Below are 27500 nucleotides of genomic sequence, written 5' to 3' on the forward strand. Positions count from 1 at the left end.
AGACAGAACTTACAATAGCATTAACAAAAAAAATACTGGAGAATACATCACCAACAGATTAAATTTCTAATTCCTTAATCAACATGAAGATAAGGTGGCCTAAAAGAACAAATCTCTGATGTAAATGTAATTTTCCTCAAATTCATTTATATGCTGATGAGTCATAGGTATAAAACAACAACAATTTAAGTCATATTAAAGTCTCACCTACTGAACGACTGCTAAGGTAATGCCGAAGACTGATATTGCCTAACTGATCTGGTGTCACTTGGTCCACTTGAAGACAGACTTCTGTATCTTTCCCTCGGATGTCAATTTTCCCATTAACACCAATAATTTTAAACATCACGACCGACATCTAACAATGATTGCATAAATAATATTAGTATACCAAATAATTAAAACAAAAATTTAAAAATTAATACTTTTTATAGCCTCTAAAAAGTCAAATGTGGCCTAATAAACCAAATATATACTTGTCATCAAAAGAATGTGGTTATTACATTATAGTCATAAATGTCAGCCCCCTTTCTTCTTCCTCAGTCAAGAGAAGACTTTTTTGATGACGAAGACTAATTACATGACATTTCCATGTGAAATTATTTTCATTAAAAGCTGAAAATATTTTCTAAGTCATCCATAGGATATTTCACTTAAATAAGCCAGTAATATATTTATTTTGTAGAAAGTACCTCATAGGAACTAACTACCATCCTTACCACCAAACTTTTTCGAAGTATATTTAAGTGGAAACTAAAATAAAAGTTGAAAAATAAAAGATGGAACAGCCCCTCTTCAATAAAAAATTTTAAAAAGTTTTAAGTGAAATTCAGAGAAAAACAATTCAGTAGGAGGGAAGAATTTTCAAGAGCAAAGCAAATCATCCACAATCTAAGTGACCTCATTTTATAATGTCTTAATGTGAACATATTAAGTATGAGATAAAGTTGGTGGCATTTCTCTTCACAGAATCTCTGAAATGATTACCAGATCACTATGGTTTTCTTGAGCACCCTCTGAATTAGTACTGATGGCATCTGGAGAGGTTTCACCACAATTCTGTAGATTTGCACTAGCATTTGCACTATCTGCTGGGCTCTGATAATTTGTACTCGAATTCTTTTTAATACCTGAAATAACAGAAAACAAACTAATAAATTAAAATCAGTTTTACAAATGATCAAAAAATGTTACATTTATCTAACCAAAATGGGCTATCCCTTTAACTCTTTTCTAAGCATAGCCTTGTTTACAAGACAATAAACGACGAAAAGTTAAATTGTGGTTAGTGAACAAATAATAATAAATAACTTCTCACAATAAAATGTTAGAGATACTTAAGCCCTAAACTTAGACAGTCTGAAAAGAAATCTACCACAGCTGAACATGGCCTGTGGTCTCTGTGCAGAAACGGTGCTGTGTCACTAGCAGGTTCGTGATCAGCGAGCATGGCTCCCTTTACTCTGTCCTACACTGAACAGTTCCAGTCAGCCCACTTAATTTTTCTTTTCAGTACCCTACAGTACTTTCCAGTTATCTTCTACATGAAGGTAATGCTACTATCATCAATGTAATCATTCTCTAGCCTTACCTACCTGCCTTACTTTCTCAATGTGCTTTATTTCCATAGTTCTCAAATTCTTTGTGCTAAAAGAGAATTTCTTAAACAGTGTCCGTCACAGATCAATACTTTTTAAAAATACTGTAAAAATAAATTACTACAAAAATTAGATTAGAAAAGCCAAAGACATACAAAACACGGTATCAATGTTTTTACTATTCAATTTATTACTATATAATTAACAGCTAACCGAGTACCTGGCTACATAGTAGGTGCTCAATAAATTATCTATTGCAAGAATGAATAAAACTGTATTTAGTGCCAGGGAAGATGTACATAAATACAATTGTGGCATGAGGAGATAATAAACTTTCATTTTACAGGGAGTTCCTAACATAGTTAGAGGTTAAGGAGGGTTTCTTGATAAAGTAATATTTAAGCTAAAGTAAGAAGAAAGAAAAATAACATTCTACGCACAGGTACAAAGAGCCTGAGGTGGAAAAAAATTTGTCGCAGTGAGGAAACTAAGAAAGGACTAAATGTACTGAAGTAAAGGTGACGTACAGCAAGCACGTGGGGCAGCAGAGCTGATAGGCTGGGCCTTGTGACACAGGACACTGCCAGCAATGTTAAGGTTTTTAAACATTAGCCTTATAGCAGTGAGAAGTTATTGGGATTAAAATGGAAATCAACATGAAAGCATTTACATTTTTAAAGAGTATTCTTCCTATTGAATGAAGAATGAACTGAAGATGAACAAGAATAGAAGTGAGAAGACTAGTTAGGAGACTGTGGTAGGGGGTAGTCCAACTATTTGTATGTCTGTATATAAATATGTAAATATATATTCAAAAATATATATACACAAATATATATACACATGCATATCTGCTCATACACATATATGTCAGTGTATATATGTTTAAGTATATACATGTGTATAGAAAAATACATTGAAAAGGTCTGGGAGTATACAATATATATCAAAAGCTGAGATGAGTATTATTTTTAGAGGAATGGTATCAAGAGTAAGAGTAAGGGTGGTTTAAAGTGATACCTTCATTTTTTACTCTAGATATTTCTATACTACCTGGTTTATTTACACTGAGAAAATACTCATATATTTCTTGTAAAATTAAAAGAAAGGGGAAAAAACAAGAGTGTTCCTAATGAAAATCAATTCCTCTAACATAAAGAAAATCCTGCCCGGCCGGCGTGGCTCAGTGGTTGAGCATCGACCTATGATTCAGGAGATCATGGTTCAGTTCCTAGTCAGGGCACATGCCCAGGCTGTGGGCTCCATCCCCAGTAGGGGGCATGCAGGAGGCAGCCGATCACTGACTCTCCCATCACTGATGTTTCTATCTCTCTCTCTCCCCCTCTCTCTTCCTCTCTCTAAAATCAATAAAGACATATTTTTTAAAAGAGGGGAAAAAATCATAGTTCAGGAGAATTATGACTATATAGTCACATATTTAAATGTTACACACAGACTCAATGCCCTAATTTTTTTCAAGATCCTAAAAATAGTCTATTGCTGGAATCTATTCTAAGACACTAATTAGAAATGCAGACAAAACTCTGTGAATGACATTAATGATACCATTTTATAACTGAAACACTATAAACAATCTAAACATCCAATATCAGGGAAATGATTAAAAGGTCATTACATTCTTATGGCAACTTAATATAGACTTCAAAAATATTTTAAAAGGAGTTCAAATAATATTAGAACATGCTTATATGTGATAAAAAGGTTAAAAAACAATATATGTAATATGACATCAAATGCATATATATGTGAATATATATACAAATTTATAGAATAAATGATAGTTGATATCACTAGATTGTGGAACTTTGGGGCTATCTTCCAAATTGTAGTAGTCTGTATTTTTCAAATTGAGTGACAGTCACTTTTATTAATTATTTGATATTTAGAAGTAACAAGAAAATCACTGACCCTTTTTGAGTATAATTAGGGATACTTTCCGTAGGAACACTGTTTTTTTTAAGTATATTCTGGCCATAGAACAGAAACCCTCTCCTAAGGTAGGATTTAAAACCATAAAGGCGGCAGAGGAACTAGCAATAGAGCTCTGTGCATCTAGAATTAATTTTTATGACCTATATTAGTACCTCTTCTCCATTTAACTGGTACAGTATGCTGGAAAGGAGATTGTTATGAATTGCCTATCACAGGGTTAGATGAGGGCTTTTTTGTATGGTAGCCATGTCCCATGTCTAGGGAGCTAGTATAGCCTAGTGGTTGGTTAAAAGCTTAGATTCTTGAGTGAGACTGGTTGAGCTCCAAATTTGCCTCTATTGCTTCCTGACAGCATTCTAATCTTCTGTTTCTGAGGCTATGAGTCTTTCCTTTTTAAGTGGCCTTCAACTACATCCAATAGGCGTGTTACTCTATATACACAAAGTAATTTGTACGCCTCTGCTTTTTTATGCTTCAGTGTCAGGCACAACTACTCCCTGGCTATGGCCCATGCTTTTATTCCTGTTCAAAAAGTCCCCAATGCCTTGGTGGTGGGGATGCATGTAATTCTTTCTAAGTCACTCCTAGTGGTTCTTTACAGGGGCATTAGTATCCTCCATCAAATATTATCATGCATGTGAAAGAATCCTGTTATGGAAATAAGTAGATCCAGTCTGGACTCCAGTCCTAGGATCACATACTTAAAAATCCATCATGCTAATTAAGGTCACCTAATCAAAATTCCACATACAGAAGTCTCTGTAAGAGAGCTAATAGCCTTAATGCTGTCTGTTTTATGATCTATATACAAATAAATGCTTGATGTCAGGCACAAAAAAAAAAAAGAGAAAGAGAAGTATCTGGTTAAAAGCAGCACTGGAACAACTATTAGGAAATTAGGTACAATCCTCTTTGTATTATGCACATGTGTGTGTATAAATAAAATGTCTTTTTGGGGATGTAATTATTGAATATAACTAAAAATACTTAAACATCACTTCTAAGGTACATATATGTAATATAAAGCCTTTCCTGTACTGCTTACCTTTCTCTAGAAAACTATCACTTCCATCACTTTCTAACAGCTGTTCTTCCAGTATCATGCTGTCCAGTGAAATGGTATCCAATGACGTTTGTGAGGAGCTTCTTTTCATGTTCTTATCAGAAGTACAGAGTGGAGCCAGGTTTGGTGGGCACCGTTCCTTAGGTTTCCCACTGTTAACAAACAAAATTACTAGAAAACCATCACATATAAGGTAAAAAGCTTTTTCTAAAAAATACTAACAAAATAAAAATATGCAGATAGTACCCACAAATTTATAAATTATAGTTTTTAAGTATCAGCTCAGAGTACTTTCATACTTTTAAAAACCCACTCTTCCATGTGTTAGCTCTTTGGTCCAAAAACAAAATATGCGCGCGCGCGCTCTCTCTCTCTCTCTCTCTCTCTCTCTCTCTCACACACACACACACACACACACACACACACCCCCAGTGCGCACACACAGCCTCCTCTCCATTCCAATAACACATTGTTACCTTAAAGATGACTGTGATTTAAGTGTTCTAACTGTGGGTGCTTCTTCTTTACCACATTCCAGGTTCTCAGAGAGTGAAGCTGTTTCTGGAAGCAAATCTTCAGCTTTAAAGATCGATTCTATGGTTTCATTTCCTTTACAAGTTAAACTATTTGAAAGCATGTTTTGATTACCATCATCAAATGGTAGCATACGTGAACGTTCTCTGTAGTTTAAGACACTATTTGAATCTGTATATGATAAATCCTTTTTGTTCCTTGTTTCTAATCCAATTTCCCCTGAGCCACTTTTGCAAAGAATTCCACTACTTTCATCTTCACTTATTTTCTCTAAATTTTTATCTGATAAATAATCCAGAAAAGAAATACCTTTTTGCAGATTTGTATCACTAGCTGATTTAAAAAGCAAAGGATCCTTCAAAGAGGCATGGCTAAGGTCAACACTCATAGATCTGTTGTCTGACATATGATTAACAGTTACACTTCTAATTTGACTTATACCATTACTAACTTCTTTCCTTTTTGAAGACAAGAGTTCTCTATTTTCTGTAGGCAAATAATTGGGAACCACTGGGTTCACACTTTCAGAAACAGGAGACTTAAGAGTATTTGTTTGATCCACCGGATGTAGTAAAAGAGCCACTTCTGCACTTTTAAGTAAAATTCCAATGCAAATGGATGTCTGACTAGCAGGACTGCCAGTCACAGCTTCTACATCGTCCCTTAAGTTCTCTGAAAGCACAATAAGTGATTCATGGAGGAAAAGCAGGAATAGATACTGGTAGTGATTGATCTGCATACTGACGTGTTTATGAACATGAACCAGGACGTGAATATCTGCATCTGATGATGAAGAGGAAAATCTTAAAACTGTATCTGAAGATTTCTGGCTACCATTTGTCCAGGGCTCAGACTCTGTACTGTAATACTCCTTCAAGAGCTTTTTCCGCTTCAGTCGGCCAGCCAGATCACTAGATTCACTTTGTGATGTATTTAGAGGTTGATTACGAGTCTGCACCTCTTTCTGAGACAGTGCGTACCTTGTTGGTTGACAAATCCAGATGGAAAGAGGGAAAGAGTCTACAAAACTTATTGGTCGCCCTTTTCCACTTTTCATCCCTTCATAATCTATCCAAAATTGGGAAAAGTACACAGCCCACACATCTGTGGCAGCAGAAGTTTTAAGAGTGTGTTTATTCAACTTGGGAGTAATATTTCCCTTATAAACTTCGTGCATTTTGGTATCCTGTTCATGAGCATGTCTCTGGAAGATTGGATGCAGGAGATTAAAACTGTCACCTGACTTGGGGAAGCTGGTATAATTTTTACTGAAAAAGTCACAATCTTTAAAGTCTTGAAACAAGGCTTCTAGATCAGAATGTCGACAGTTTGGACAGTGCCTTGTATTCGTGGCAATCATTTCAGAACTCTGAATAGAAATTGCATGTGGTTGATCCTGATGACATTCAGATTTCGTTTCAGAAGGAATAACAACCTAGAAAAGAAAAAATATTAAAAAAATAAAAAAATATTCAAATCCATAGATCTTGCAGATAAAATAACAAGAACATGACTTAGCTCAGGAATTCTTTTTGACATTCCCTCACGAAATACTAATTTCCTATCCAGACATAAAATACTCTCTCCCCCCAAAATCTTTTTATTAAGCTGAGTAAAAAGGACTTAAATTATTTACCATGATGAAAAACTTAAAAAACAAACATAAATAATGAATAAGATACATAACATATTTCCATATAATACATCACAAAATTTTAAAAAACAAAATTGTTAAATCAGTATTACTAAATGCTTACTATGCTCTGAATATATATAAGAAAGCACCAAGTTTACAAAAGGGAAGTTTTTGTTAAGGTATTTTAGATTCAAGCAATTTGGAGTATGAATAGATGAGTAAATGGAATGACTTGATCAATGTCTTTAGAATAACTTTTCTGGGGGAAAACTAGTATTAAGAAAATGAACTTATGTGTATAGGTCCAACTATTTACTAAAATAATTTTCTAGAGATAATTAACCTCAGTGCTAAAAATATTCACATCAAAGTGTTCAAAGTGGCTGGCTTTAAAACTGTCCATGCTCAGCAAATGTAAAGATCATTATACAATTGTATCATAAATTATGTTACAAAATGTGTCTTTCTATTGAATATAAGATCTTTAAAACATGTCTGTAATGTAACTGAAGTATTCTTAACCTCGTTTTACAGAGAAGAAATTAAAGGTACATAAATTTAGTCTACCAGACACACTGAAATTTTCATCCTTGCCCAAGTCTTATTCTATTTACTACACTAAACTGCTTTTTAAAAAATTTTCTTCCTGAGATTAACCAAAGAACATATATGCATATATGCATAACACATGGACATAGACAATAGCATAGGGAAGGCCTGGGGTGGGGTGGTGGTTGGGTGGACAGGCGCAAAAGGGGAGACATCTGTAATACTGTCAACAATAAAATAAAATTTTAAAAAACTTTCCTTCCTTTGAAGTTTAAATACCCAAGGCATTCATATTACCAATTACCGGGCTGTAATATAAAACAACTTTCTATTACCTTTGGATATTAATAACAGAATAAAAGTGAGTAAATAAAGCCTAGATATAACTTTAAAGCTTCACTGTCTTATTTACCCTCCTTAAAAGAAAATTTTTACCAGCTCTGATAAGAAGGAAAAAAGTGACATTTAAATTTTACTTCTACTGCTTACCTCCAAATGGATAAGCAATGAAAAAAATAAAAGGGAGAGAAAGCAGCAGGAAAAAAAGAGTCTCTTAAAGCTTCTATAATTGAAAATCAGAAAACTGAAATTTCAAAATCAAAATTAAGATTGCAATGAAGCTGATTTATATTTGAGCACCCCTCTTAAATCCTGGAAATTAATGGTGTTAACTTTTCATCTGTAAAAATGGTTTTGTTCTTGTAGCCACTTGTTTATATGGTACCTTTAGCATTAAGCCATCAACTCGAATATCAACATGCTCATCAGATTTTGAATTGTCATTCAACTTGTATATAGTCATAAATTGACTAAGGCTCTGTTTTAAATCCAACAGAAATTGATTTAACCACAGAATACTTCTTTCATCCACAGTAAACTGTAGTGCATTCAGCTGGCTATAAAGGTTGGGAGATGGAACTGTGGAGAAAAAAATTTTAAAAAGATTTTTAATAAACAGGTAGTTCGTAATCTTCCTTGAGAACAGAAAAGACATTTTTTAACAAGTTTTATTCTTTTTTTAGGTGAAAAGTTTTTCAGATGTTATTTACAAATTTAAAGTGACATGTGTGAATATAGCAAACACGTTTAGACAAAAAACATTTTTCTGTTTCAGTAACTGAAAAATATACAACTTAATCTAAAACTAACTGTATAAATGGGAAATACTGTTAAGATCTCTTTTCCTAATGTTATAGTCACCAACAAGCAAACTTCAAAAAAACTTTACCTTTTTAATGAATTATTACATCAAAGTTGTGATCCTTAATCCCTTATTTCTATAAGGACTTCTACTACCTGAATCTTAATCTGAATCCTCCACAATGAAAGAAAAAAGTCTTAATGATTAATTTCTTATTAAAGTAGTAAACCAGGCCAATCTCCCTAAGAGGAGGGCCATGTGCAGGTTTATTCTCTCCTTAATCCTAAACCTAGAATAGTGCTTGGTGCAAAGTAAAAACTCAAGTATCCCTTAAATAATCAAATGAATACACTATCATAGCACCCCCAAAATACTAAAATGCCTAGGGTTTGGATAAATGTTTTAGTGCTAATATATGCTAAACTAATATTTATAATTAGAGTATATATCACTTCCTGAAATCCACATATATTTGTATCATAAAAGCCAGTATCATTTTCAGATCATCTTGATGAAGATATTTTATTCTAAAAATTCAGACCTATTTATTTCTACCAAAGCAAATAGTATGCACATCTAGAACTTCTATTTATTTATTTTTAAAATATGTTTTTTAAAATTGATTTTAGAGACAGAGAGAGAGAGAAACATCGACTGGCTGCCTCCCGCATGCCTCTTACTGGGGATTGAGTCCATAACCTGGCATGTGCCCTGACGGAATCAAACCAGCAACCTTTCGGTGCACGGATGACACCCAACCAAGCCACACTGGCCAGAGCAGGCTACCTTCTTTTTATGTAACAACAAAGGCATGAGCCCTTTGAAACTAAGAACCTATATTAAGTCAATATTAAACAAATGGGCAAAGGAGATCAAACTATTTTGGAGTTCCACTTTTAAAGACGTAAAAAAATTTTTTTTCTGATAACATAACCTATTTCATTTAAACACTTTTTCTCAACTATGATTTTCAACTACAATAATGAAAAAGGTACCACATAAACAAAGGCAAATTTTAGTTTGAAAGACTCCTCGATTAACCGAGACAACTAGCACAGAATTTTAACATTCAAAGAACACGAATGTATAATCATTTTAACTTTAGGCCCCCAAAGTAGTTTATAAATAAAAAGTCATAGAATTCAATATTTAACTAAGGACAAGTGCAAAAAGTTGTCCAAGGTATATATATGGGCATTAAAAAAAGGCCAAAAAATTCTCTGTAGCTAAAAGGACAGCTTCATTAGTCATCCTCTCAATGAAATATATAGTTTTATATTTATATACCAGAAATATAAATAGGGTTTTACTAACGGAAAAAATATGATCTTATTCTACAAATAGCCTGTCATTAAACAAACTGCTACTCAGTATAAAAATGAGTCAAAAATCAGCGATAAAATGAGGCGTGAATACTACATAGTTCCTGACATCAAGTATGCTACAAGCTAGTAAGGGAAAAGAATCCATGCACAAACAATGATACACAAAAATGCTATCCTAGAGTTATGTACTACATACAATGATAACCAGAGGAAAGAACAATGGACCTTTGTTTCTTTTTTCACATTTATAAGACTCAACAACTTAGCAAGAAAAAAACAACTTCCCAAGTAATGGACGAATAACAGAATAGGAAACCCTCTTACTTGGAAAATCCTTTCCATCTGGATAGTAATATTCTGTGAATTCTATATAGACAGCTGACATTTCTTGAGGAAGATACAGGGATTTTTTATTGCAAGAAATCATACTTTTGGGGGAAGAACGATATTGTTCTGCTGTAGAGACCTAAAAAAAATAATTAAGTTTCCTAAAGTAACACTGAGTATCAAAGCCCTTTACAAAGAATTTATGCAGCATAGACATCACTTTAAACTCTTAAAACTGCTCCCAATAATTTATGAATATTTAATTTCCAATGAAAACTTTAACTTCACATTAAATTGTTTTTTAATCGACTATTCAGAAAACTATTCCCTTTGGATTCTCATCAATTACAAAATCAACTCTTTACAACATTCCTTGCAAACTTATTATTTTGAGCCTTAAAATAACAGATAGAATATTTCTATAAGATAATACAAATAAGTAAATGGCAGAGTCTGGACATAGTTCTAAGTCCTCAAGACTACAATACTTCTTCAGCATGTACTTTATAAATCCTCTACCCAAATTTCTTTATTAAGAAAAATAATATAGTTATATACAGAGTTTCAGTTTGAGACGATAAAAAATTATGAAAATAGCCCGGCGAGACGTGGCTCAGTGGTTGAGCGTGGGCCTTGGATTCAGGTGATCGGGGTCCGATTTCCAGTCAGGGCACATGCCCAGGTTGCCGGCTGGATCCCCAGTCGGGGGTGTGCAGGAGGCAGCCGATCAATGACTCTCTCATCACTGATGTTTCTATCTCTCTCCCCCTCTCCTTTCCTCTCTGTGAAATCAATAAAGATATATTTTTTTTAATTATGAAAATAAACAGTGGTGAGAGTTGCACAACAATGTGAATATACTTAACCAATGAATTGGACACTTAAAAATGATTAAGATGGTAAATTTTGTTATGTATATTTTACAAAAATAAAAATACAATTATAAATGCTTCTCAAATCATTTAAATTTTTTTAAAAAGTTAGTTTTAAGGTTCTCATTATCCTCACCCCAAAACTGGTAATTTATAATTACATTAAAAATGTACATACTAATTTCTCCAAAGTTCAAACGAATTTTATCAATTTCACTTATTTATGCTTAGTAGACCCAAGGACATATCTCAAGGTTTTTTTTTTCGCCTTCATTCAACATACATGTATATTTCTCACACAAACTGAAATGCTTTTTCAATGGTTTATTTATGTTTTCTCATGTAAATTGCTAATCAAACCTTTTGATTATTTGTCGTCTATAGATTTAAGTCAGTTCCTTACATTATCTAATTAAGCTTTTCTCCGCATGTATGAAAATAAATCCTTTTCAATTCAAAGTGTCAAATAATTTTAATAGAAAACGGCTTATTCCCCTTTTCCCTTATTATTTAAAGAGTGATTCAAAATGTAATGAATATACTGTTTTATTTTCTTCCTGTTGCTTTAGTTTTGTTTTGTTATATTTGTCTATCTGGGATTTCTTTACTATATTTCACCTTCAACAATTTGAGATTGTGGATAATTCATTACCATTTGAATTTATTAAATCTCATAATTTAAAGTCTGCTTCAAATGAGATGAGTTATATTATATATAGAATGTAAAGGAAAAAGCAATTGCACAATAAAAAAATAACTGTTAAGCCAGGGTTTCTCAAAATTTGCACTAGTGACATTTTGGGCCAGATAATTCTTTGTTGTGGGGGCTGTCCAGTAGCAGAATCACTGGTCTCTACCCACTAATGTGAATAGCAACCTGTTCCAACTGTGACAACCAAAACTGCCCTCAGCCCGGCCGGGCGTGGCTCAGGGGTTGAGTGTCAACCCAACATCCAGGCGATTGGGATTCGATTCCCGGTCAGGGCACATGCCGGGGTTGTGGGCTCGATGCCCAGTCGGGGGCGTGCAGGAGGCAGCCAATAGATGACTCTCTCATCATTGATGTTTCTCTCTCTCTATCCCTCTCCTTTCCTCTCTATGAAATCAATAAAGATATATTAAAACAAACAAACAAAAAAAACAAAACTGTCCTCAGACAATGTTGAATGTCCTCTGGGTAGTAATCAGCCTCAATTAAAAACCAATGAGTAAAATGAAAACTTTTCAGATAAAACTAAGTCTCAAAGTCATAGGCTTATCAAAATAGAATTATTTCATAAATGCTAATACACATCTGAAATCTTTTTTTAAAAAAAATAGGTCACATATTTATTGTGTTGGTCTCAATAAATGAGGTTAGACCATGTTGTGAGATTACAGCCTGAATAAAGTTTTTAGTGTAAATGGGATATAGAGTTCTTAGCTATAAAATTATGTTAACAGTATAGCCAATGCTCAGTTCAATAAGTAAAAAGGTATTTTAGTTTCTTCCACTAAGGCAATTGTGTCACAATCTGGACTACAAAGAAAGGGCTGGCCTTTAACCCTGCCAGACCTGGGAGGTAATTCTATGCTATGGAATTTCCTATATATGGTGGACCCCTGGGACCACGATGTGATAGTTTATGCTCACAAGATGTCTCAGAGTTGTACTGGCCACATTTTGATTGCCTTAGTGGTGTTCAGAGGGTGGACACCTTGGGTCACCTCTATCAGTCCACCTACAGACTGAACTCAACTATGTGGGCAATATTTCATGCATATTGTTACACATCCAAGCCAGGTGACTAATGTATCCTGAAGAAAAGGAAGTTCTGAATTTAGAATCCTCCCAGACTCCCCTCTATGCCCTCTTCCACTTCCACCACCCTCCTCCCCACCCTCTGCAATCACCACCATGACTGGTTCTAATTTGTATCCTTTCCCCTGTTATAAATGTGACTGAGTATAATTGATTTCAGTAAGTTCTGTGAATTTTTCCAGTGAATTCTCAAATCAGTGGGCAGTTTACAGAACTCTCTAAACTTGCAGTTGTTATGAGAAGTCTTGTGCAGACTTGGCAATTTAGAGGACTATGACCTTAACTTCACAGTATGCCTAATCCTGGGAAACTACATACACAAAAATAATAAACTGATATTTTCTATTCTATTTAGCCATTTCACAAAACTGGTCAAGGTGTTTTTAAATAAAATGGTGGCATTATATTATATATTATATATATATAATACATTATAAAAGTTGCTTGCAGGAGATACTAAATGTATTTATCAGAAAATTTAAAAGTAAAACATACCTGGTATATATTGAAATCGGCAAGTCTGACCACAACAGAACTAGACATTAACTTAGCTTTGGACTGTTTAGATAATACTGAAGGTGTTCTGGAAGTCCCTTTCAGAGCTGAGTCCTTCTCTGTGGGAAACAAAAACTCCTTTCAATTTATTGCATTTTCCCCCAACAGTCACTCTTTTTACTATTATGACAGCTACTAGAAATACAGATAAACTCTGATTTCTCAAATGAGGTAATATATATGGAAATACTTCACATATAAATCGATATAGAAATGTAAGTAATTGTGACTACTTTTTCATGATGATTATCCTTTAAACAGGAATCATACTTGCATCACATTTAAGATACTCTCACATGATAACTTTTGGCTGAAATAGTTACTAAAAAGAGAAAACTCGGCCGGCCAGTGTGGCTCATTGGTTGAGCATCAACCTATGATCCAAGAGATCGCAGTTTGATTCCCGGTCAGGGGGTGTACAGGAGGCAGTCAATCAATGACTCTCTCATCATTGATTTCTATCTCTCTCCTCTCTCTGAAATCAATAAATTTTTTTTTTAAAGAGAGAAAACTAGCCATTTAACAGCCTGAAATATTCTACCTGGGTATTAGTCTTTTTGTTCCATCTGCCTATGGTCTGAATAAGATGCAGGATTTTTATACATTAAACATAATACTTATTTACAGAAAATACCCTATTATGAACACATACATGCTCACATACACACACGATTAATATTAGAGGAATGCCATAATGTTGCTATAGGTGAAATACCTGTTTGTGCGTGCTGGGGAGAGGCATGTGTTGGGGATTTAGGAGGTGAACCTGCATTATGATCCTTTATAGCCTGTTTAAGCATTTCAACATTGCACTCAAATTCATGTAACAGCTCACTGGCCCATCCATTTTTTGTCTTGGTTGCATCACTAAAATACATCCAATGATTACAACTATCTCCTGTAAAATGAATAATAAGAAATTGCACTGAAAAGTACACAATTCTCATTTAGGGATTCTTCAATTTTCCAATAAATTTACAGCCTTCACCTACTACAAATTTTAATCTTCCTAAAAAATATGAGCAGACATTTAGAACAAAGGGAAATAAAGTCAAAAAGGAAGTAATCTGGGAGGGTTTCTACCTAGAACCAACCCTTGGTAAAAACATCGTTCAAAGTTTCCATTGGGAGCAGCACTGCTTGTGAACCTTCACCTAATGCACAATCACCTAGCCTAGCCCCCCTGGCCAGAATCCCAGAAAACACCAGCAAAGAAAACAGTCTTTTCATCAAAAATCACCTGTAAAGTGACCAACAAAAACTTATCCACAAAAATGATGAGGATTATTAGAAAACTGAGAAACTGATAAAAATTCTCAAGATGGACATCAGTGATAAAGATATAACTACATCTCTATAAGTTTTTTGGAGGGAAAATTTTAAAAATCAGGATTATTAGGTTTCTCTGTAGCAACTAAAGGAAGTAATATGTATATAAAAGGATTAAGAAAAGAAAATCTACTTTATAGCTGAAAGTTTTACCTCACAATATGAATGATTTTATAGTTAAAAGTATTTTAGGTACATATAAGTAACTTATGAATCCGCGGAAACAGATTATAAGAAAAAGCCTCTCAAACAAAAATCAAAACAAACAGTATAACCTTTAAAAGCTGTCAGGTACTGATATAGAATGGACTAACACTGGGAGATAAAAAATTGTAAACAGAAAAATTTTATCACTTTTTAAAATCCTAGAAAACTCATTTGTTATTTGTGTGAATTAAAAACAAAAAGCCATATACCACCAAAATGCAGAGATGGTTATAAGATCAAATTACCTAATCTGGCCACGAACACACATTCTTTTTGTTTTTATTATTTGAAGTGAAAAACCTATCAATATTTGATTATAAAGGAGCCTATTAAATCTCATTCATTGAGATTAAGAAATTAAGAAAATAGAGAAAAGTGGTTTTTTTAAGCATCCAGACTCCTAAGACTTAGCTAAAATCTGTTATCCTTTGCTTTAAATTCTTTTTTGATTTTTTAATATCTAAATATATCATTTAAAAATCCAAACATATTAATAAACTTGTTTGAGTCACAATTAACAAAATAACACAAATATGTGCCCTCTGTATTCTAATTTTTAAAAGTTTTAAATTAGTTATTTCGAATACTGACAATTTCTAACAATTACACTTTCTAATAATCTACATAAACCTCAACATGAAATGCATAAATATTTTCTATGGCAATTACATTTTCTTGGTAAGATACTACAGGGGAAAAACAAAAGTCCTGATTCCCTTTTGCTTTAAAAATTAAAATAAAATTTTAAAAATGAAACAAATAGCTATATAATTTAAAGCAAGATTTTTCTTTTATAGAAATTGTTATACATACCTGCTTTGTGATAAGGATAATAATCTATAGTCAGTTTTGTAAAAGACAGTTGCATAGCCCCTCCAGTAATACGTCTATTTGACTCTGGGAAAAGAAAAAGATGGATTTGAGAGAAAGAAAAGAATATTAAGCAAATATCAGAAACACTTAATTTACCACACCTACAGTCTGAGCAGTAATAACTGTCTTTCTGTTATCACGAATAATACATTAAGGATTTTAGGAAATGCAACTCAATCTAATAAGTATTAAGCCTCTATCATTTGCAGGTACTAGGCTAAAAAATGAGGATGCAATAAACTTCTATATTTATAGCCCTAACCAAATGTCAAGCACTGTTTTATTTTATTGTTTTAAAAATATATCTTTATTGATTTCAGAGAGAGGAAGGGAAAGGGAGAGAGAGAGAGAAACATCAATGATGAGAGAGTCATTGATCAGCTGCCTCCTGCAAGCCCCCTGCTGGGGATCAAGCCCACAACCCGGGCATGTGCCCTGACAGGGAACTGAACCATGATCTCCTGGGTCCTAGGTCGATGCTCAATCCCTGAGCCACGCCAGCTGGGCAAGCACTGTTTTAAATACTTTAGATATACTTACCTGTTTGCTCTTCATAACAACCCTATGAGATAGATACTGTTATTATTATTAATTTCTAAATGAAGAAATTAAGACAGAAAGAAGTAAAACAGGCCAAGTAAGTGTAGAGTTGGTTTTGAACCCAGAAAATATTACCACTACACTATACCATCTTGTCTCTTACTGAAGAGGAAATTGAGTCTATTAGGTTGTGCAGGTTGTCCAAGATCACATAGCTCATCTTTGATTTGGGGGCGATACACAGCACAAAACAAGAAAAGACCAAAGGAGGCCTCTTAGGTGCACTGTGATCCTTGAACTTATTTCTTTTAGGAAGGATATAAGTTTTCATTTGTTTCATTAATAGGCCTTGTCCGCCTTTGCCAATGCTTCAAATTTTCCTTTCTCTTTAGTAGACATGGTCTTCTACCTCTCTGAGCACTTCTTAGAAAACACTGAGAAGTTGACTAAAGCATCTGGGTGCTACTTCTTGTGCTCCTCTTGGCAAGTTTGCACAAAGAAAGCATATGATGACATTTTGCCTCTTGGCTTCTTAGGATCTCCATTGCCATGTTTAATCACTTTTCCTCAACGAGCACAGTGTCGCCCAGGGCTATTCCAGTTCACACTTTCCCTAGCGCTGTCTCTATGGAGCTCAACATACTACAATCTATAATGTTTAACATTACATCTTTCATGTATATATCACTTATGAATGGTAAAATTATGACCAGTTATCTTATAGTACATACTACATATTACACATGATAAACAACCCAACTTTATAGTAAATTCTAGAAAAACCAAAATAGTTTAAAATAAGCATCTTTACCTTTTTCTTTAGCATGAATATCATCACATATATGTAGATCTAGATGAGAAATCACTAAATGATGGGAGGTTTCTTTGACATCAAAGTCATTGAATAGTTTCACAATTGCATCATTTAGATCAGGAGCATTTGAAGTATGTGATGTCTTCACTTGCTGCATAGATGGGGCTGCTGCAGAGCTCTAAAAGATTCAAGACTGCCTTAGCACTGCAAGTTAAAAACTTGAAATTCCCTGCAAAAGAAAACTTAAATATTCTTAGGAGTAAAGTGATGAAAAACAACCTAATACATTTTCTTTTGTATCAATAACTCAGTTTTTCTAAAATACTCTCTGAATTTCATAAGAATAAAACTAAAATTAAGAAACTGATAAACTATACACAATTTGAATATGAACCCAATATATTTTGGCAAATATTTGAATATATATACATATTTATAGCCCTTCTTGTCTTAGAAAATATACTTATTAACTATTAAAGGCAGGTTATTTGAATATAGTTCTATATATTAAAGAGAAAACAAATGTGAGCCCTGTAAACATCAGCTGTATACACTATTATATATTCTGTAGATATTAATCACTTCTTTGTAAAAGAGCTTGTGATATTATTTAGTACTGTAAGTGCTCTGGTGCCTCTTATAAGGTGCCGTGTGTCCTTTGAACTTCAATATCTAAAGAAGCTAGAAAGCAGGAGAAACAGATTGTAAGTTCAAAATTCCTTTCTCCCCAGAGACAAAAAGCACAGAATAATGGTGAAGTATATAACCATGTGTGACCCTCTAATAACCTAAAATAATTCTGCACACATAATCTGAAGATATATCAGCCTTAGAACTGTACCTGAAATGAAATAAAGACTAAATTTGTTTGTTTGCTTTGTTATTCCTCACCTGAGGATATTTTTTCCATTTTTTTTTTTTTTTTTAGCAAGAGTGGAAAGGGAGGAGGAAGGAAGGAGGAGGGAGAGGAAGAGAGAGGGGGGAAAAGAGAGAGAGAGAAAAAACAAAACACTGACGTGAGAGAGACATACAGACTGGTTGCCTCCCACATGCGCCTGGATCAGGGTCGAGGACTGAACCTGCAACCCAGGTATGTGTCCTTGACTGGGAAAATTGAACTCACAGCTCTCCAGTGCAGGAGCTGAAGCTCTAACCACACCAGCCAGGGCAAGACCAAATTTTTTATTAAAAAATGTCAAAAACTTGCCCTGGTGGGGTGGCTCAGTTGGTTGGAGCGTCATCCCATACACCAAAAGGTTGCAGGTTTGATCCCCGGAAGGGGCGTGTATGGGAGGCAACTGATCAATGTTTCTCTCTCACACTGATGTTTTTCTCTCTCTCTTCCTCTGTCTCTCAAATCAACTTAAAAAAGATCCTCAGGTGAGGATTAAAAAATATATATTAAAAAAGTAAAATAAAAATATTTTTATGTGATCCTTAGCTCTAGTGCTAACAGAGGCTTCCAAACAAAATAAGCACTATATAGACAGAAATATAATATATCTTTTCATATAGGTATCAAATATATAAAATTATATAGTAAGATATATAAGAAGATTCTTGGACTCAGAATATTATAATCTATTTCACATAAAGGAAACTAACTATTCTGATTGTTAAGCCACTTACATGTAAAGTAAGGTGTTTTTCCTGTTAATAGCATACCTGTGTAGGTTCAGAAGCCATACTCTTCCTCTGTTCGGTTGATTTTTCTATTGCTTCACTAAGAGATTTTGCATATTGTACCATAGCCTTCAACTGAGAATCTGTTAAAACCCATAATAAGTCATCCAATATTAGAACTAACTTTGTTGCAATGACATTGCAGTCCTTTAACTGTCAAAAAAAGAAAAAAAATTGATTCATAAAATTAAGCCAAGAAATAAAACTTATAATGTACTTTTATTTTAAAATATTTAATTTTTGAATCGAATTAAACATGGATCTTCCTTCACTCACCAAATATTTAATGAGTTCCAAAAGTATGGAAAGAATATTTCTTAGTATTGGCAATAGAGTGGTAAAAAAGACTGACAAGTTCCTATACCTAAACAAGTCAAAGTTACATAGGTACAAGTACTTATATAATTTAATTTTGTATTTATAGCTAATAAATCATTTAATTACATATGTTAATTCAACTAATTCTAGTAGAAAAAGGGGCATTAAAGTTAATTAAAAACTAAAATGCTATTTTAACCACATATTCTAAAAAAGTTTTTTTTTTAGTTTAATTTAGTATATAATAATTTGTGTCTAGTGATACAAAACATGTTGAGACTTTAAGCCATGGTTAAAATAATTACTCTGTCATTAAACTTCATCACAGTCCATAGTGGACTCTCAACTTCTGACATCCATAAGTACCTATCTTCCCTATTTATCTTAATTATCAGTCATATCTTAATAACCTTCGAAAGTCAGTAGTTTCAGTTTCTGTTTACCTACTCCTGAGCAATTCAACAGGAGAAATAAAATGATAAAACTGTTCATGTTCAACAGATATCTGGCAACTGAGAAATCTATTTAATCATAAAAAATAAAAATCTAAGTATTAAATCTAGAGGACTGAAAAATGTTATTACAGTAGGTTTCTTCAAATATTGCTTTAGGCATTATATTTTCTTTTATTTTGAACTGCTTTAATATGCCAATATTTTGCCTAAAAATTATTTTAAATTTCCTGTCAATTCCAATAGTTATCATATGAATCACAAAGAAAATTCCATTAACTTACCCTTCTTTTAAGTGTGACTCTGATTTTTGATTGGTTGGTTATTAATCGAACAGGAGCACACATAATTTCAAGATGTGAACTTTGGGTAGCATCTGCCTCTATTCGAATCATCTGCCAATTTATTTCTTTAAATGTCAAAACCTACAGAGAACACAGAGATTAGCTTCACTTACTCATGCAAAATAGAATGTGAAAAATGTAGATTAAAAAAAGAAATAGAAATGTATCTCTTCACTAATTTTCATATATTTTAGATATAGTCACTATGATTATATTTTTGAAATTGTATACTTCCAACAAATTTAGTAACACACCTTCATAATTATATTCATCATCTGTAAAGCTGTTAATACTTTTATTATAAGCAATTTAATTTTAATATAAAGTATAAAGAGTATTTGAATCATGTGACCATGAATTTAAATGGCATGTTTTAGTTTTGTAAATGTAAAATTCAATTCTGAGTAGCTGTGAAGTTAAAATAGGATCATTAACTCTATGAGTTGAAAGATTTATTACAATAAAAATATTGAAACATGTACACTTGATAATGATTAAGAGTAAAACAGAGAAAAGTATAGTTAAATGGCAAATTTAGTAGTATGTGAATCTAGGTAACCATAAGAAGTAATTATTTTAAACATCTTTTATTTATCAGTGACTAAAATAAATTTTAAACAAAGAAAAAACTATTTACCTCTCCTCTCTGTGGGTCTTGAATACGAGTAAATCTTAAATCTCCATGCTCCCAGTTTGCATTCACGCTATAGATCCGTAGCTGGGAAAGTTCAAAGGATGCATTGAAAGCTTTTGCTCCAATGCGGATGACAATGGAATTTACAGAAACAGTGATTCCCTCAACTACTTTTTCAGCAAAGCTGTATTCACTGGAAAAGTAAAGCAAAACAAAATATAATGTGCTAAAGCCAAAAAAATCATTAAAAGAAAAAAGTTACCTGTTAATATTCTCAAACAAGTACACAAAGTATCATAATATTATTCATTTGTGTTTAAAAAAACAAGTTTTTTGTTAAAACAATACTCTAGCCTGGTTACATGTAAGTTATAAAAATGCTCTTCTCAAAATAATAAAAGGTTTTTAAAATTGGAGGCTATTCCCTAAATTAAATTATTAAAATCGGTATCTCAACAAGCATCAGTCCAGACGACTGGCATCTACACCATAAGTAAGAGCGCTAAATTCTTCGCACAAAGGGGGATACAGTCAGTCCAGTGGAATATAATCTCATAATTTAGTAGGAAGGTTAGAAAAAGTGCACACTCTCTAATTCAATTCAGCAAATACTTATTGAGCATCTACTATGTGAACAACGCTGAGACATAAGGAAAACCAAAATACAGTTATGGCATTATAGGGCTCACAAGTTACTAGGGTAGGGGAAAAAATGCCCTAGTAACTAAAACCATGAAGCAATCTGTAATTGTGTTTTAAAAAAGGAATCATCAGTATACTTAGTAGAGGAAGAAACTGCTTATAACTAGGGAGAAATACATCCAGGAAAGAAAGATGAAGTTTCCACCAGGAGAGATGGGAAGGAAGGGAAATCCTGGAACAGGAGAAAGCATGAGCAAAGGCACAGATAAATAGGAGAGCAGAGGTTATGTTTCGAGAATGATGAGTAGTACAGTATAACTGGAATATACACTATCAATATATTTTGGCAGGAGGGGTGGTAAAAGTTTGCCCAACTGGTACATTACTTGTATTATCATCAATGACCATTATTCCTAAATCTACGTCTCCATCCAGATCTCACAGGAACTTCCGACTGTAAAATTCAAATGTCCACCACATAGCTCCACCAGGCTTACTCTCACACATTTCAAGTGAATATGTATAAAACTGAACCCATTATCTTTATGGAGCATTTACATGCCTCCACTATACCAACTGCTATGCTTTTTTATTTACTACCTTAAGGAATAAGTAAATCAACTGCACCTTTCTAAGCCTCATCTTTTAAATCAGGTAATACTTTGCAGGCTGTCAACTGCATGAAATAATGCACATGAACCAAACAGTCCATTTCTTGACTCATGATACTTCACAAAATGTAACTATTATTTATAGTATTAATAGTAGAAAATTATTAATACTATTAAAAGTAAATTATTAATACTATTATTAATACTATTGAAAGTTTCATTTGTAAAATGAAAATAATACCTATTTCAAAAGGCTGCTGTAGTCCATAAATGAAAAAGAATATGCGTAGTAATTTATATAGTCCTTGGCTTGCCTGAGGTAATTTTGTTTTAAAAAGAGGTGGCCATCTACCTTGGGTTTAGAAAATTGAGAACCAAAGAGTAAGAACTCATTAGCATCCTAAGGAGGAGCTGCTTTGATCCTAAAGACAAATACTGGTGACTTAGGTAGAAATATTCCTGGAGTTGGAGAAAATATTTCTATAATAAGTACATGGGAATAACTTTTAGAATATCCAACCCCATCTATTCTTATGTATACACATTAAAAAGTGTTACAGCCCTGGCCAGGTAACTCAGTTGGTTAGAGCACTGTCCCAGTACACCAAGGTTGCAGGTTTGATCCCTGATCAGGGCACATACAAGAATCAACCAATGAATGCATAAATAAGAGGAACCACAAATCAATGTTTCTTTCTCTCTCCCCCAAATCAATAATTTTTTTTTTAAAGTGTTACAATTGCATTGGAGGATTTACCATCAGAAGGGTGATGCCTGTATCAATAACTAAGTCTACATGTTTGATTACATAATCCATTATAAATTAAAAAGGTAAAATTCCAGTTTATAAGTAAAGTTTTTCTAAACCTATTATTAGTTTCCCTCTTTTTTAATCTCTTAGCTAGAAACATCAAATAGATCAGTATTTCCCTAAATTACATAACTATAAAGAATTGTTAAAAATACATATTCATATTCTTGACAACCATTATAGTCCTAATGAATCATAATTTCAAAAGAAGGAGCCTGGAAGACTGCAGACTTAGTGAACACTCTAAGTGATTGTTACAGTCAGGCAAGTCTGGAAAGTGTGGAAATAGATGAACCATACTGCCATGCATCCAAATATAAGAATTGCCATTATATGTTTATAAAGCCAAATTTTAAAGCTTACTGATACCATAAAAATGGGAATTTGGAAGAACACTATCAACTACACTTACCACACATTGACAAAATACCTAATTTCTGCCATATCTAATTAAGATAAACCTTTTATTAATAGCAATTTTCCTCTTTCAATAATCTTATAAACACCTTTCCTTTCTAAATTTTCTGACTTCAGCCAATTTAAAGACCAACTGCTTCAATCTACTCTATCAAACCTGAAAACACAATTTAAACTTCAAAATCTCAAATTGCTGGACAATGCATAAACTACATAGAAGTTAATGTGAAGGCTCTTTTCAGAGTCACTATTACCTATAATACAACTATAAATCATACATCTGGTAGAATGCACTAGTCTGAAGGTGGTTCAACCCTGGTGAAAGAGGATGGTGTAAGTGTGTGTATATATGTATGTGCATGTTCATCCTCAGAGGAGTTTTATCACTGGTTTCCTCTGCACCCAGAGTACTATAAATGTTCAGGGCTGGCAAATTATACAATTTGAGGAGGCACCAATCACATTAAAATCTATGTGAACATTTTACACGAACAGTTGCACAATCCAAAATAGTGTAGAAATCCTGCCTTGAGAAAATGATACATAGTACAAGATCCAAAAATATTGAATGCAAAAATAAGAAGGCACTTTTTTAAAGATCTATTTTTCAAGAACTATTCTAATTTTTCAAGAAAGCTTTGTGAAATGGGATTCATGCTTCTACTTTATTAGCATCTGATTTTATCTATCAAAATCCAATTTATGAGCATTCTTTATTTAATGAATTTTAGAGTAATCCAAAAGGTCTATAATTTTTTTAGATATCAATTTAACTCTTTAGAGTTATAAAGGTTCCACTGATGCACTGAATAAATGATATGCATCTGATTTATAGAATGCCCAAGCTCTTTTGCTTTCATTTTCTACTACTGCTCTGCCTTTGTTTGATCATTGCTATTTAAATATCAAGAAAAGCAAGATGAATAAAAGGCTAAAATCAATTTTGCTACTTTTGCAATGTATATACTAAAACTGTACAATGTTTGATGGGAGAGGTGACTGAAATAGAGACTGCTGTAGGTTAGTGGACTTTATGTTCCATTACTGCAGATAATAGAGATGACTATAGGTAAATAAAAAGTAAAAAAATCCAAAAAAAAAGAACGAATGAATGCATATACAAGTAGAACAACAAATCAATGAGAGAAAAAATAGATATGACTAATAGGAAAATTCCCTTTGCCAGTCATACAGATTAATGCAAACAGCTTACCTCTGTCCTGAAGCAGTTGCAATTGGTGATGGGCCATTAGGATTTCGTGGTTCTTCACATGTACTCATTTCCATTATTACTTTATCCAGGGTCTAATAAAAACACATTACAAATGTAATCAATTAGATATTGTATTTTATGTATATTATAAAAATATTTAAGACTGTATTCTCTTTCATTTCTTTAGAAGCTAAGTAAACATGAAGTGATCAGAGTCATTTTAGATGTCTCTCTAAAGGCCTAAAAAAAAGACAAATATAAAAACAGAAAACAGTGTACTCAGTCCCTTCTCAAGGCCCTTAATATCTAGTGGAAAAGCTGTGTGTTTTATAGGAGTATGAGAGAAAAACCATAAGAAACAGCCATATACTGCTGAGATCGTCAGATTTCATAGAAGTGCAATTTCTAACCCCAGAAAGTATTAATATTAAAAGAGTAGTTAGATCAGATGCTTATATAAATGTTTGATTCTGAGGCAGTTCAGAACTCACCAAACAGATGGGATGTGTTTTCAGTTTTGTCCATGGGATCTGGGGGGGGGAAAAGTTTTTTTCTTTAAAATGAATCACTAAAAAGATGTAAAATAGTAACCAACACAGTTTCTTTCTTAAAATAGTAACAGACACACCAAATTGTATCAGATGACTTTTTTCTTAAATTGCAAAATAATAAAATGAGCCATTCATACTCTTAAAATTAGATGTGCCTACATTACATAAAAGACTAGTCATATTTTCTTAGTCATCTTTTTAAATGAAAATTTCAGGTTCTCTTAAATATCTTCTTTTCCCAGTCCTTAAAACACATTTTAATTTCATAATTTAGCTAAGACCTCCCAGCAAAGCATAATCAGTATTTTGTTCATTTAACAATTTTTTATATTCTAGAATTTGACCTCTTTACAGATATTTAAAACAAATACAAAAGTGAAGCCATTGTTATAAAATGTAGGAAATAGCAAATAAATAATATTCAAACATAACCTGCACTAAAATAACATGTCTTTGGAGATATTTGGGTTTACGAAGGATAGAACAAAAAATTAAAGGAAACTATCTTTTTTTCCTACAATCTTCTCTTTGGTGCCTAATTTTAATTTTAAGAAACAAATTAGCATTCAACTGTCTCTACTGAGCAGACTTGCAAACTAAGCCTAGTCTTTAAGAGCAAGAAATGGTATGATATGATTAGTGTCAAAGCAAGTAAAAATAAGTTTTAGTAAGTAATGTATTAATAAAAGAAAATTTTAAAATCCTCAAAATAAGAAACAAATGAGGAGAAGAAATAAAACTTTAAATAAAAGTATAACAAAGAGATGATAATAACTTATCAATCCTATGTCTTCATTTAAAATAAAGTGTTTATGCCAGGCCGGTGTGGCTTAATGGTTGAGTGTCCACCCATGAACCAAGAGGTCACTGGTTCAATTCCTGGTCAGGGCACATGCCTAGCAGGGGGTATGCAGGAGGCAGTTGATGATGTTTCTCTCTCATCGATGTTTCTATCTGTCTGTCTCTCTCCCTTCCTCTCTCTCTCTAAAAACCAATAAAAACGTATTTTTTTAAAAATAAAGTAAAATAAAGTGTTTATCACAAATTTAAATTGTCACATTTGATAACAAATCCAATTAAAAAACTTTGAGTTGTATTAAACTACCAATAATTTTATTTAAATACTAATAATAAATTTTAAACAGAAATTAAAATCTATTAATTCATAAATTAATACATTACTATATGACAATTCATAAGGCACACATTCATGTAATTACTTAAGAAAAAGGTATTTGCCTTTTTAAACTATGTTAATAAAAATGCTTCTGGACAGAATTACCTAAAACAAAATATTTATTTTAAAAGATAGGGATAAAATTAAAAAATAAAAACAGAAAATGCTTTTCACCAATATCAAAATCTCACCCTAATAGATGCTTTATTACAACAAACTTTGTTGATAGCAAGCCATGTAGGCAAATCCAACATATTCTGGAGCACCTCTTCATCCAACTCCAAATTCTTCAGTTCACCTTCACCTTTAAGGGTGCTTAGGTTTATCTTGTCAGGAGATAAATTTTTGGTAAATCTGAAAGATAATATATATTGACATTTATTTTAGTGTCAGTTACAGTAGAGTCACTCTTGCAAATATACAAAGCATTAAAAATGTAACAGCAGTACTAAGAAACCCAAAACTGCAGTGACAGGCTCTACTTGAATCCACTTGTAACACGGTTTTATTACTTGTTTCCATCTCTCCTGTCCATAGCTCTCTCACAGAAAGCCTACAGTGTTTCTGTCACACATTTAAATCATATTCCCACATGTAATCAAGCTCTGGTTCTCACTGCCTTGCAAATTTATGAGTATCTAGTGAGTATCCACTATTTCCCAGGCACTATGAAAGGCAGTGCATATCACATTTTGTTCACTTTGTTACAGACTACATCGCAGGAGGGAATATTCCTATTCTACTAACCAACCTACAAGGAAGGTAGGAAAAAGAGGAACCTTTAAAAGTAGCAGCAGCAGCAGTAGTCACCGCCATTCACCATCCCAAAATGATGATCAGTAGAGTAGCACTCCTTTTTTTTTCTTTTTTTACATTTTTAATTTTTAAAATAATTTTTTATTTTCAATTACAGTTCATATACTGTATTATATTAGTTTCAGGTGTGCAACCCAGTGACTAGACATTTATATAACTTATGAAGTGATCACCCTGATAAATCTAGTACCTATCTGACACCATACATAGCTTTTAAAAAATTACTGACTATATTTCCTATGCAGTACTTTACAAGACTTAGGTCACTTGTACAGAAAATCCACTGGAAACGCCTTGGGCAGGCCTGCAAGTTGGGTGGGGTGGGAGAACAGTGTTGCCCAGGTTGATGGAGACTCAGATACGGCGCCTGTCTGCTGGCTCTGTTGGGGGACAGCTCAGCAAAGAAACAATGACCTCTGTCAGCACTTCTATCTGGGGGAAAGCTGCCCCTCCTGCCCTCATTGGACAATGTCCCTGGTGCCTTTGGACTGCTGCCCCAGTGCTAGAGCTCAGAGCAAGCGAGTATGAGTAAGTCCACATTAGCACTCCATTTATTTATTTATTTATTTATTTATTTATTTATTTATTTATTTATTTATTTATTTATATTTGAGAGAGAGCAAGGGTGGGAAACATTGATTTGCTGTTCCACTTATTTATGCATTCATTGGTTCTTTTTTAATTTTTTTAAAAAAATCCTCACCAGTGGACATT

At 33.2% G+C, this 27500-nt stretch overlaps 1 protein-coding gene across 3 annotated transcripts in view; it reads right to left on the bottom strand.

Annotated features, from left to right (window-relative positions):
- Positions 1–27500, bottom strand: part of BLTP3B (bridge-like lipid transfer protein family member 3B) — a 64284-nt gene that overhangs the window by 11084 nt on the left and 25700 nt on the right. For 2 of the 3 annotated variants that reach the window (XM_016223164.2, XM_087814851.1), the window contains exons 2-17: positions 26162–26324; positions 24734–24772; positions 24243–24334; positions 20552–20741; positions 19855–19995; positions 18783–18953; positions 17115–17295; positions 15704–15787; positions 14070–14252; positions 13295–13413; positions 10124–10265; positions 8058–8251; positions 5091–6583; positions 4597–4766; positions 988–1130; positions 208–358 (exon numbers count right to left, since the gene is read on the bottom strand). In XM_016223164.2, coding sequence (XP_016078650.2) covers positions 208–358; positions 988–1130; positions 4597–4766; positions 5091–6583; positions 8058–8251; positions 10124–10265; positions 13295–13413; positions 14070–14252; positions 15704–15787; positions 17115–17295; positions 18783–18953; positions 19855–19995; positions 20552–20741; positions 24243–24334; positions 24734–24772; positions 26162–26324 — 3656 coding nt within the window. The remainder of the gene's footprint in view (positions 1–207; positions 359–987; positions 1131–4596; positions 4767–5090; positions 6584–8057; positions 8252–10123; positions 10266–13294; positions 13414–14069; positions 14253–15703; positions 15788–17114; positions 17296–18782; positions 18954–19854; positions 19996–20551; positions 20742–24242; positions 24335–24733; positions 24773–26161; positions 26325–27500) is intronic. The other variant, XM_087814852.1, reaches the window with a different exon arrangement.

The sequence above is a fragment of the Miniopterus natalensis genome, chromosome 2 (assembly GCF_054644295.1).
Source record: "Miniopterus natalensis isolate mMinNat1 chromosome 2, mMinNat1.hap1, whole genome shotgun sequence".
Lineage (NCBI taxonomy): Eukaryota > Metazoa > Chordata > Mammalia > Chiroptera > Miniopteridae > Miniopterus > Miniopterus natalensis.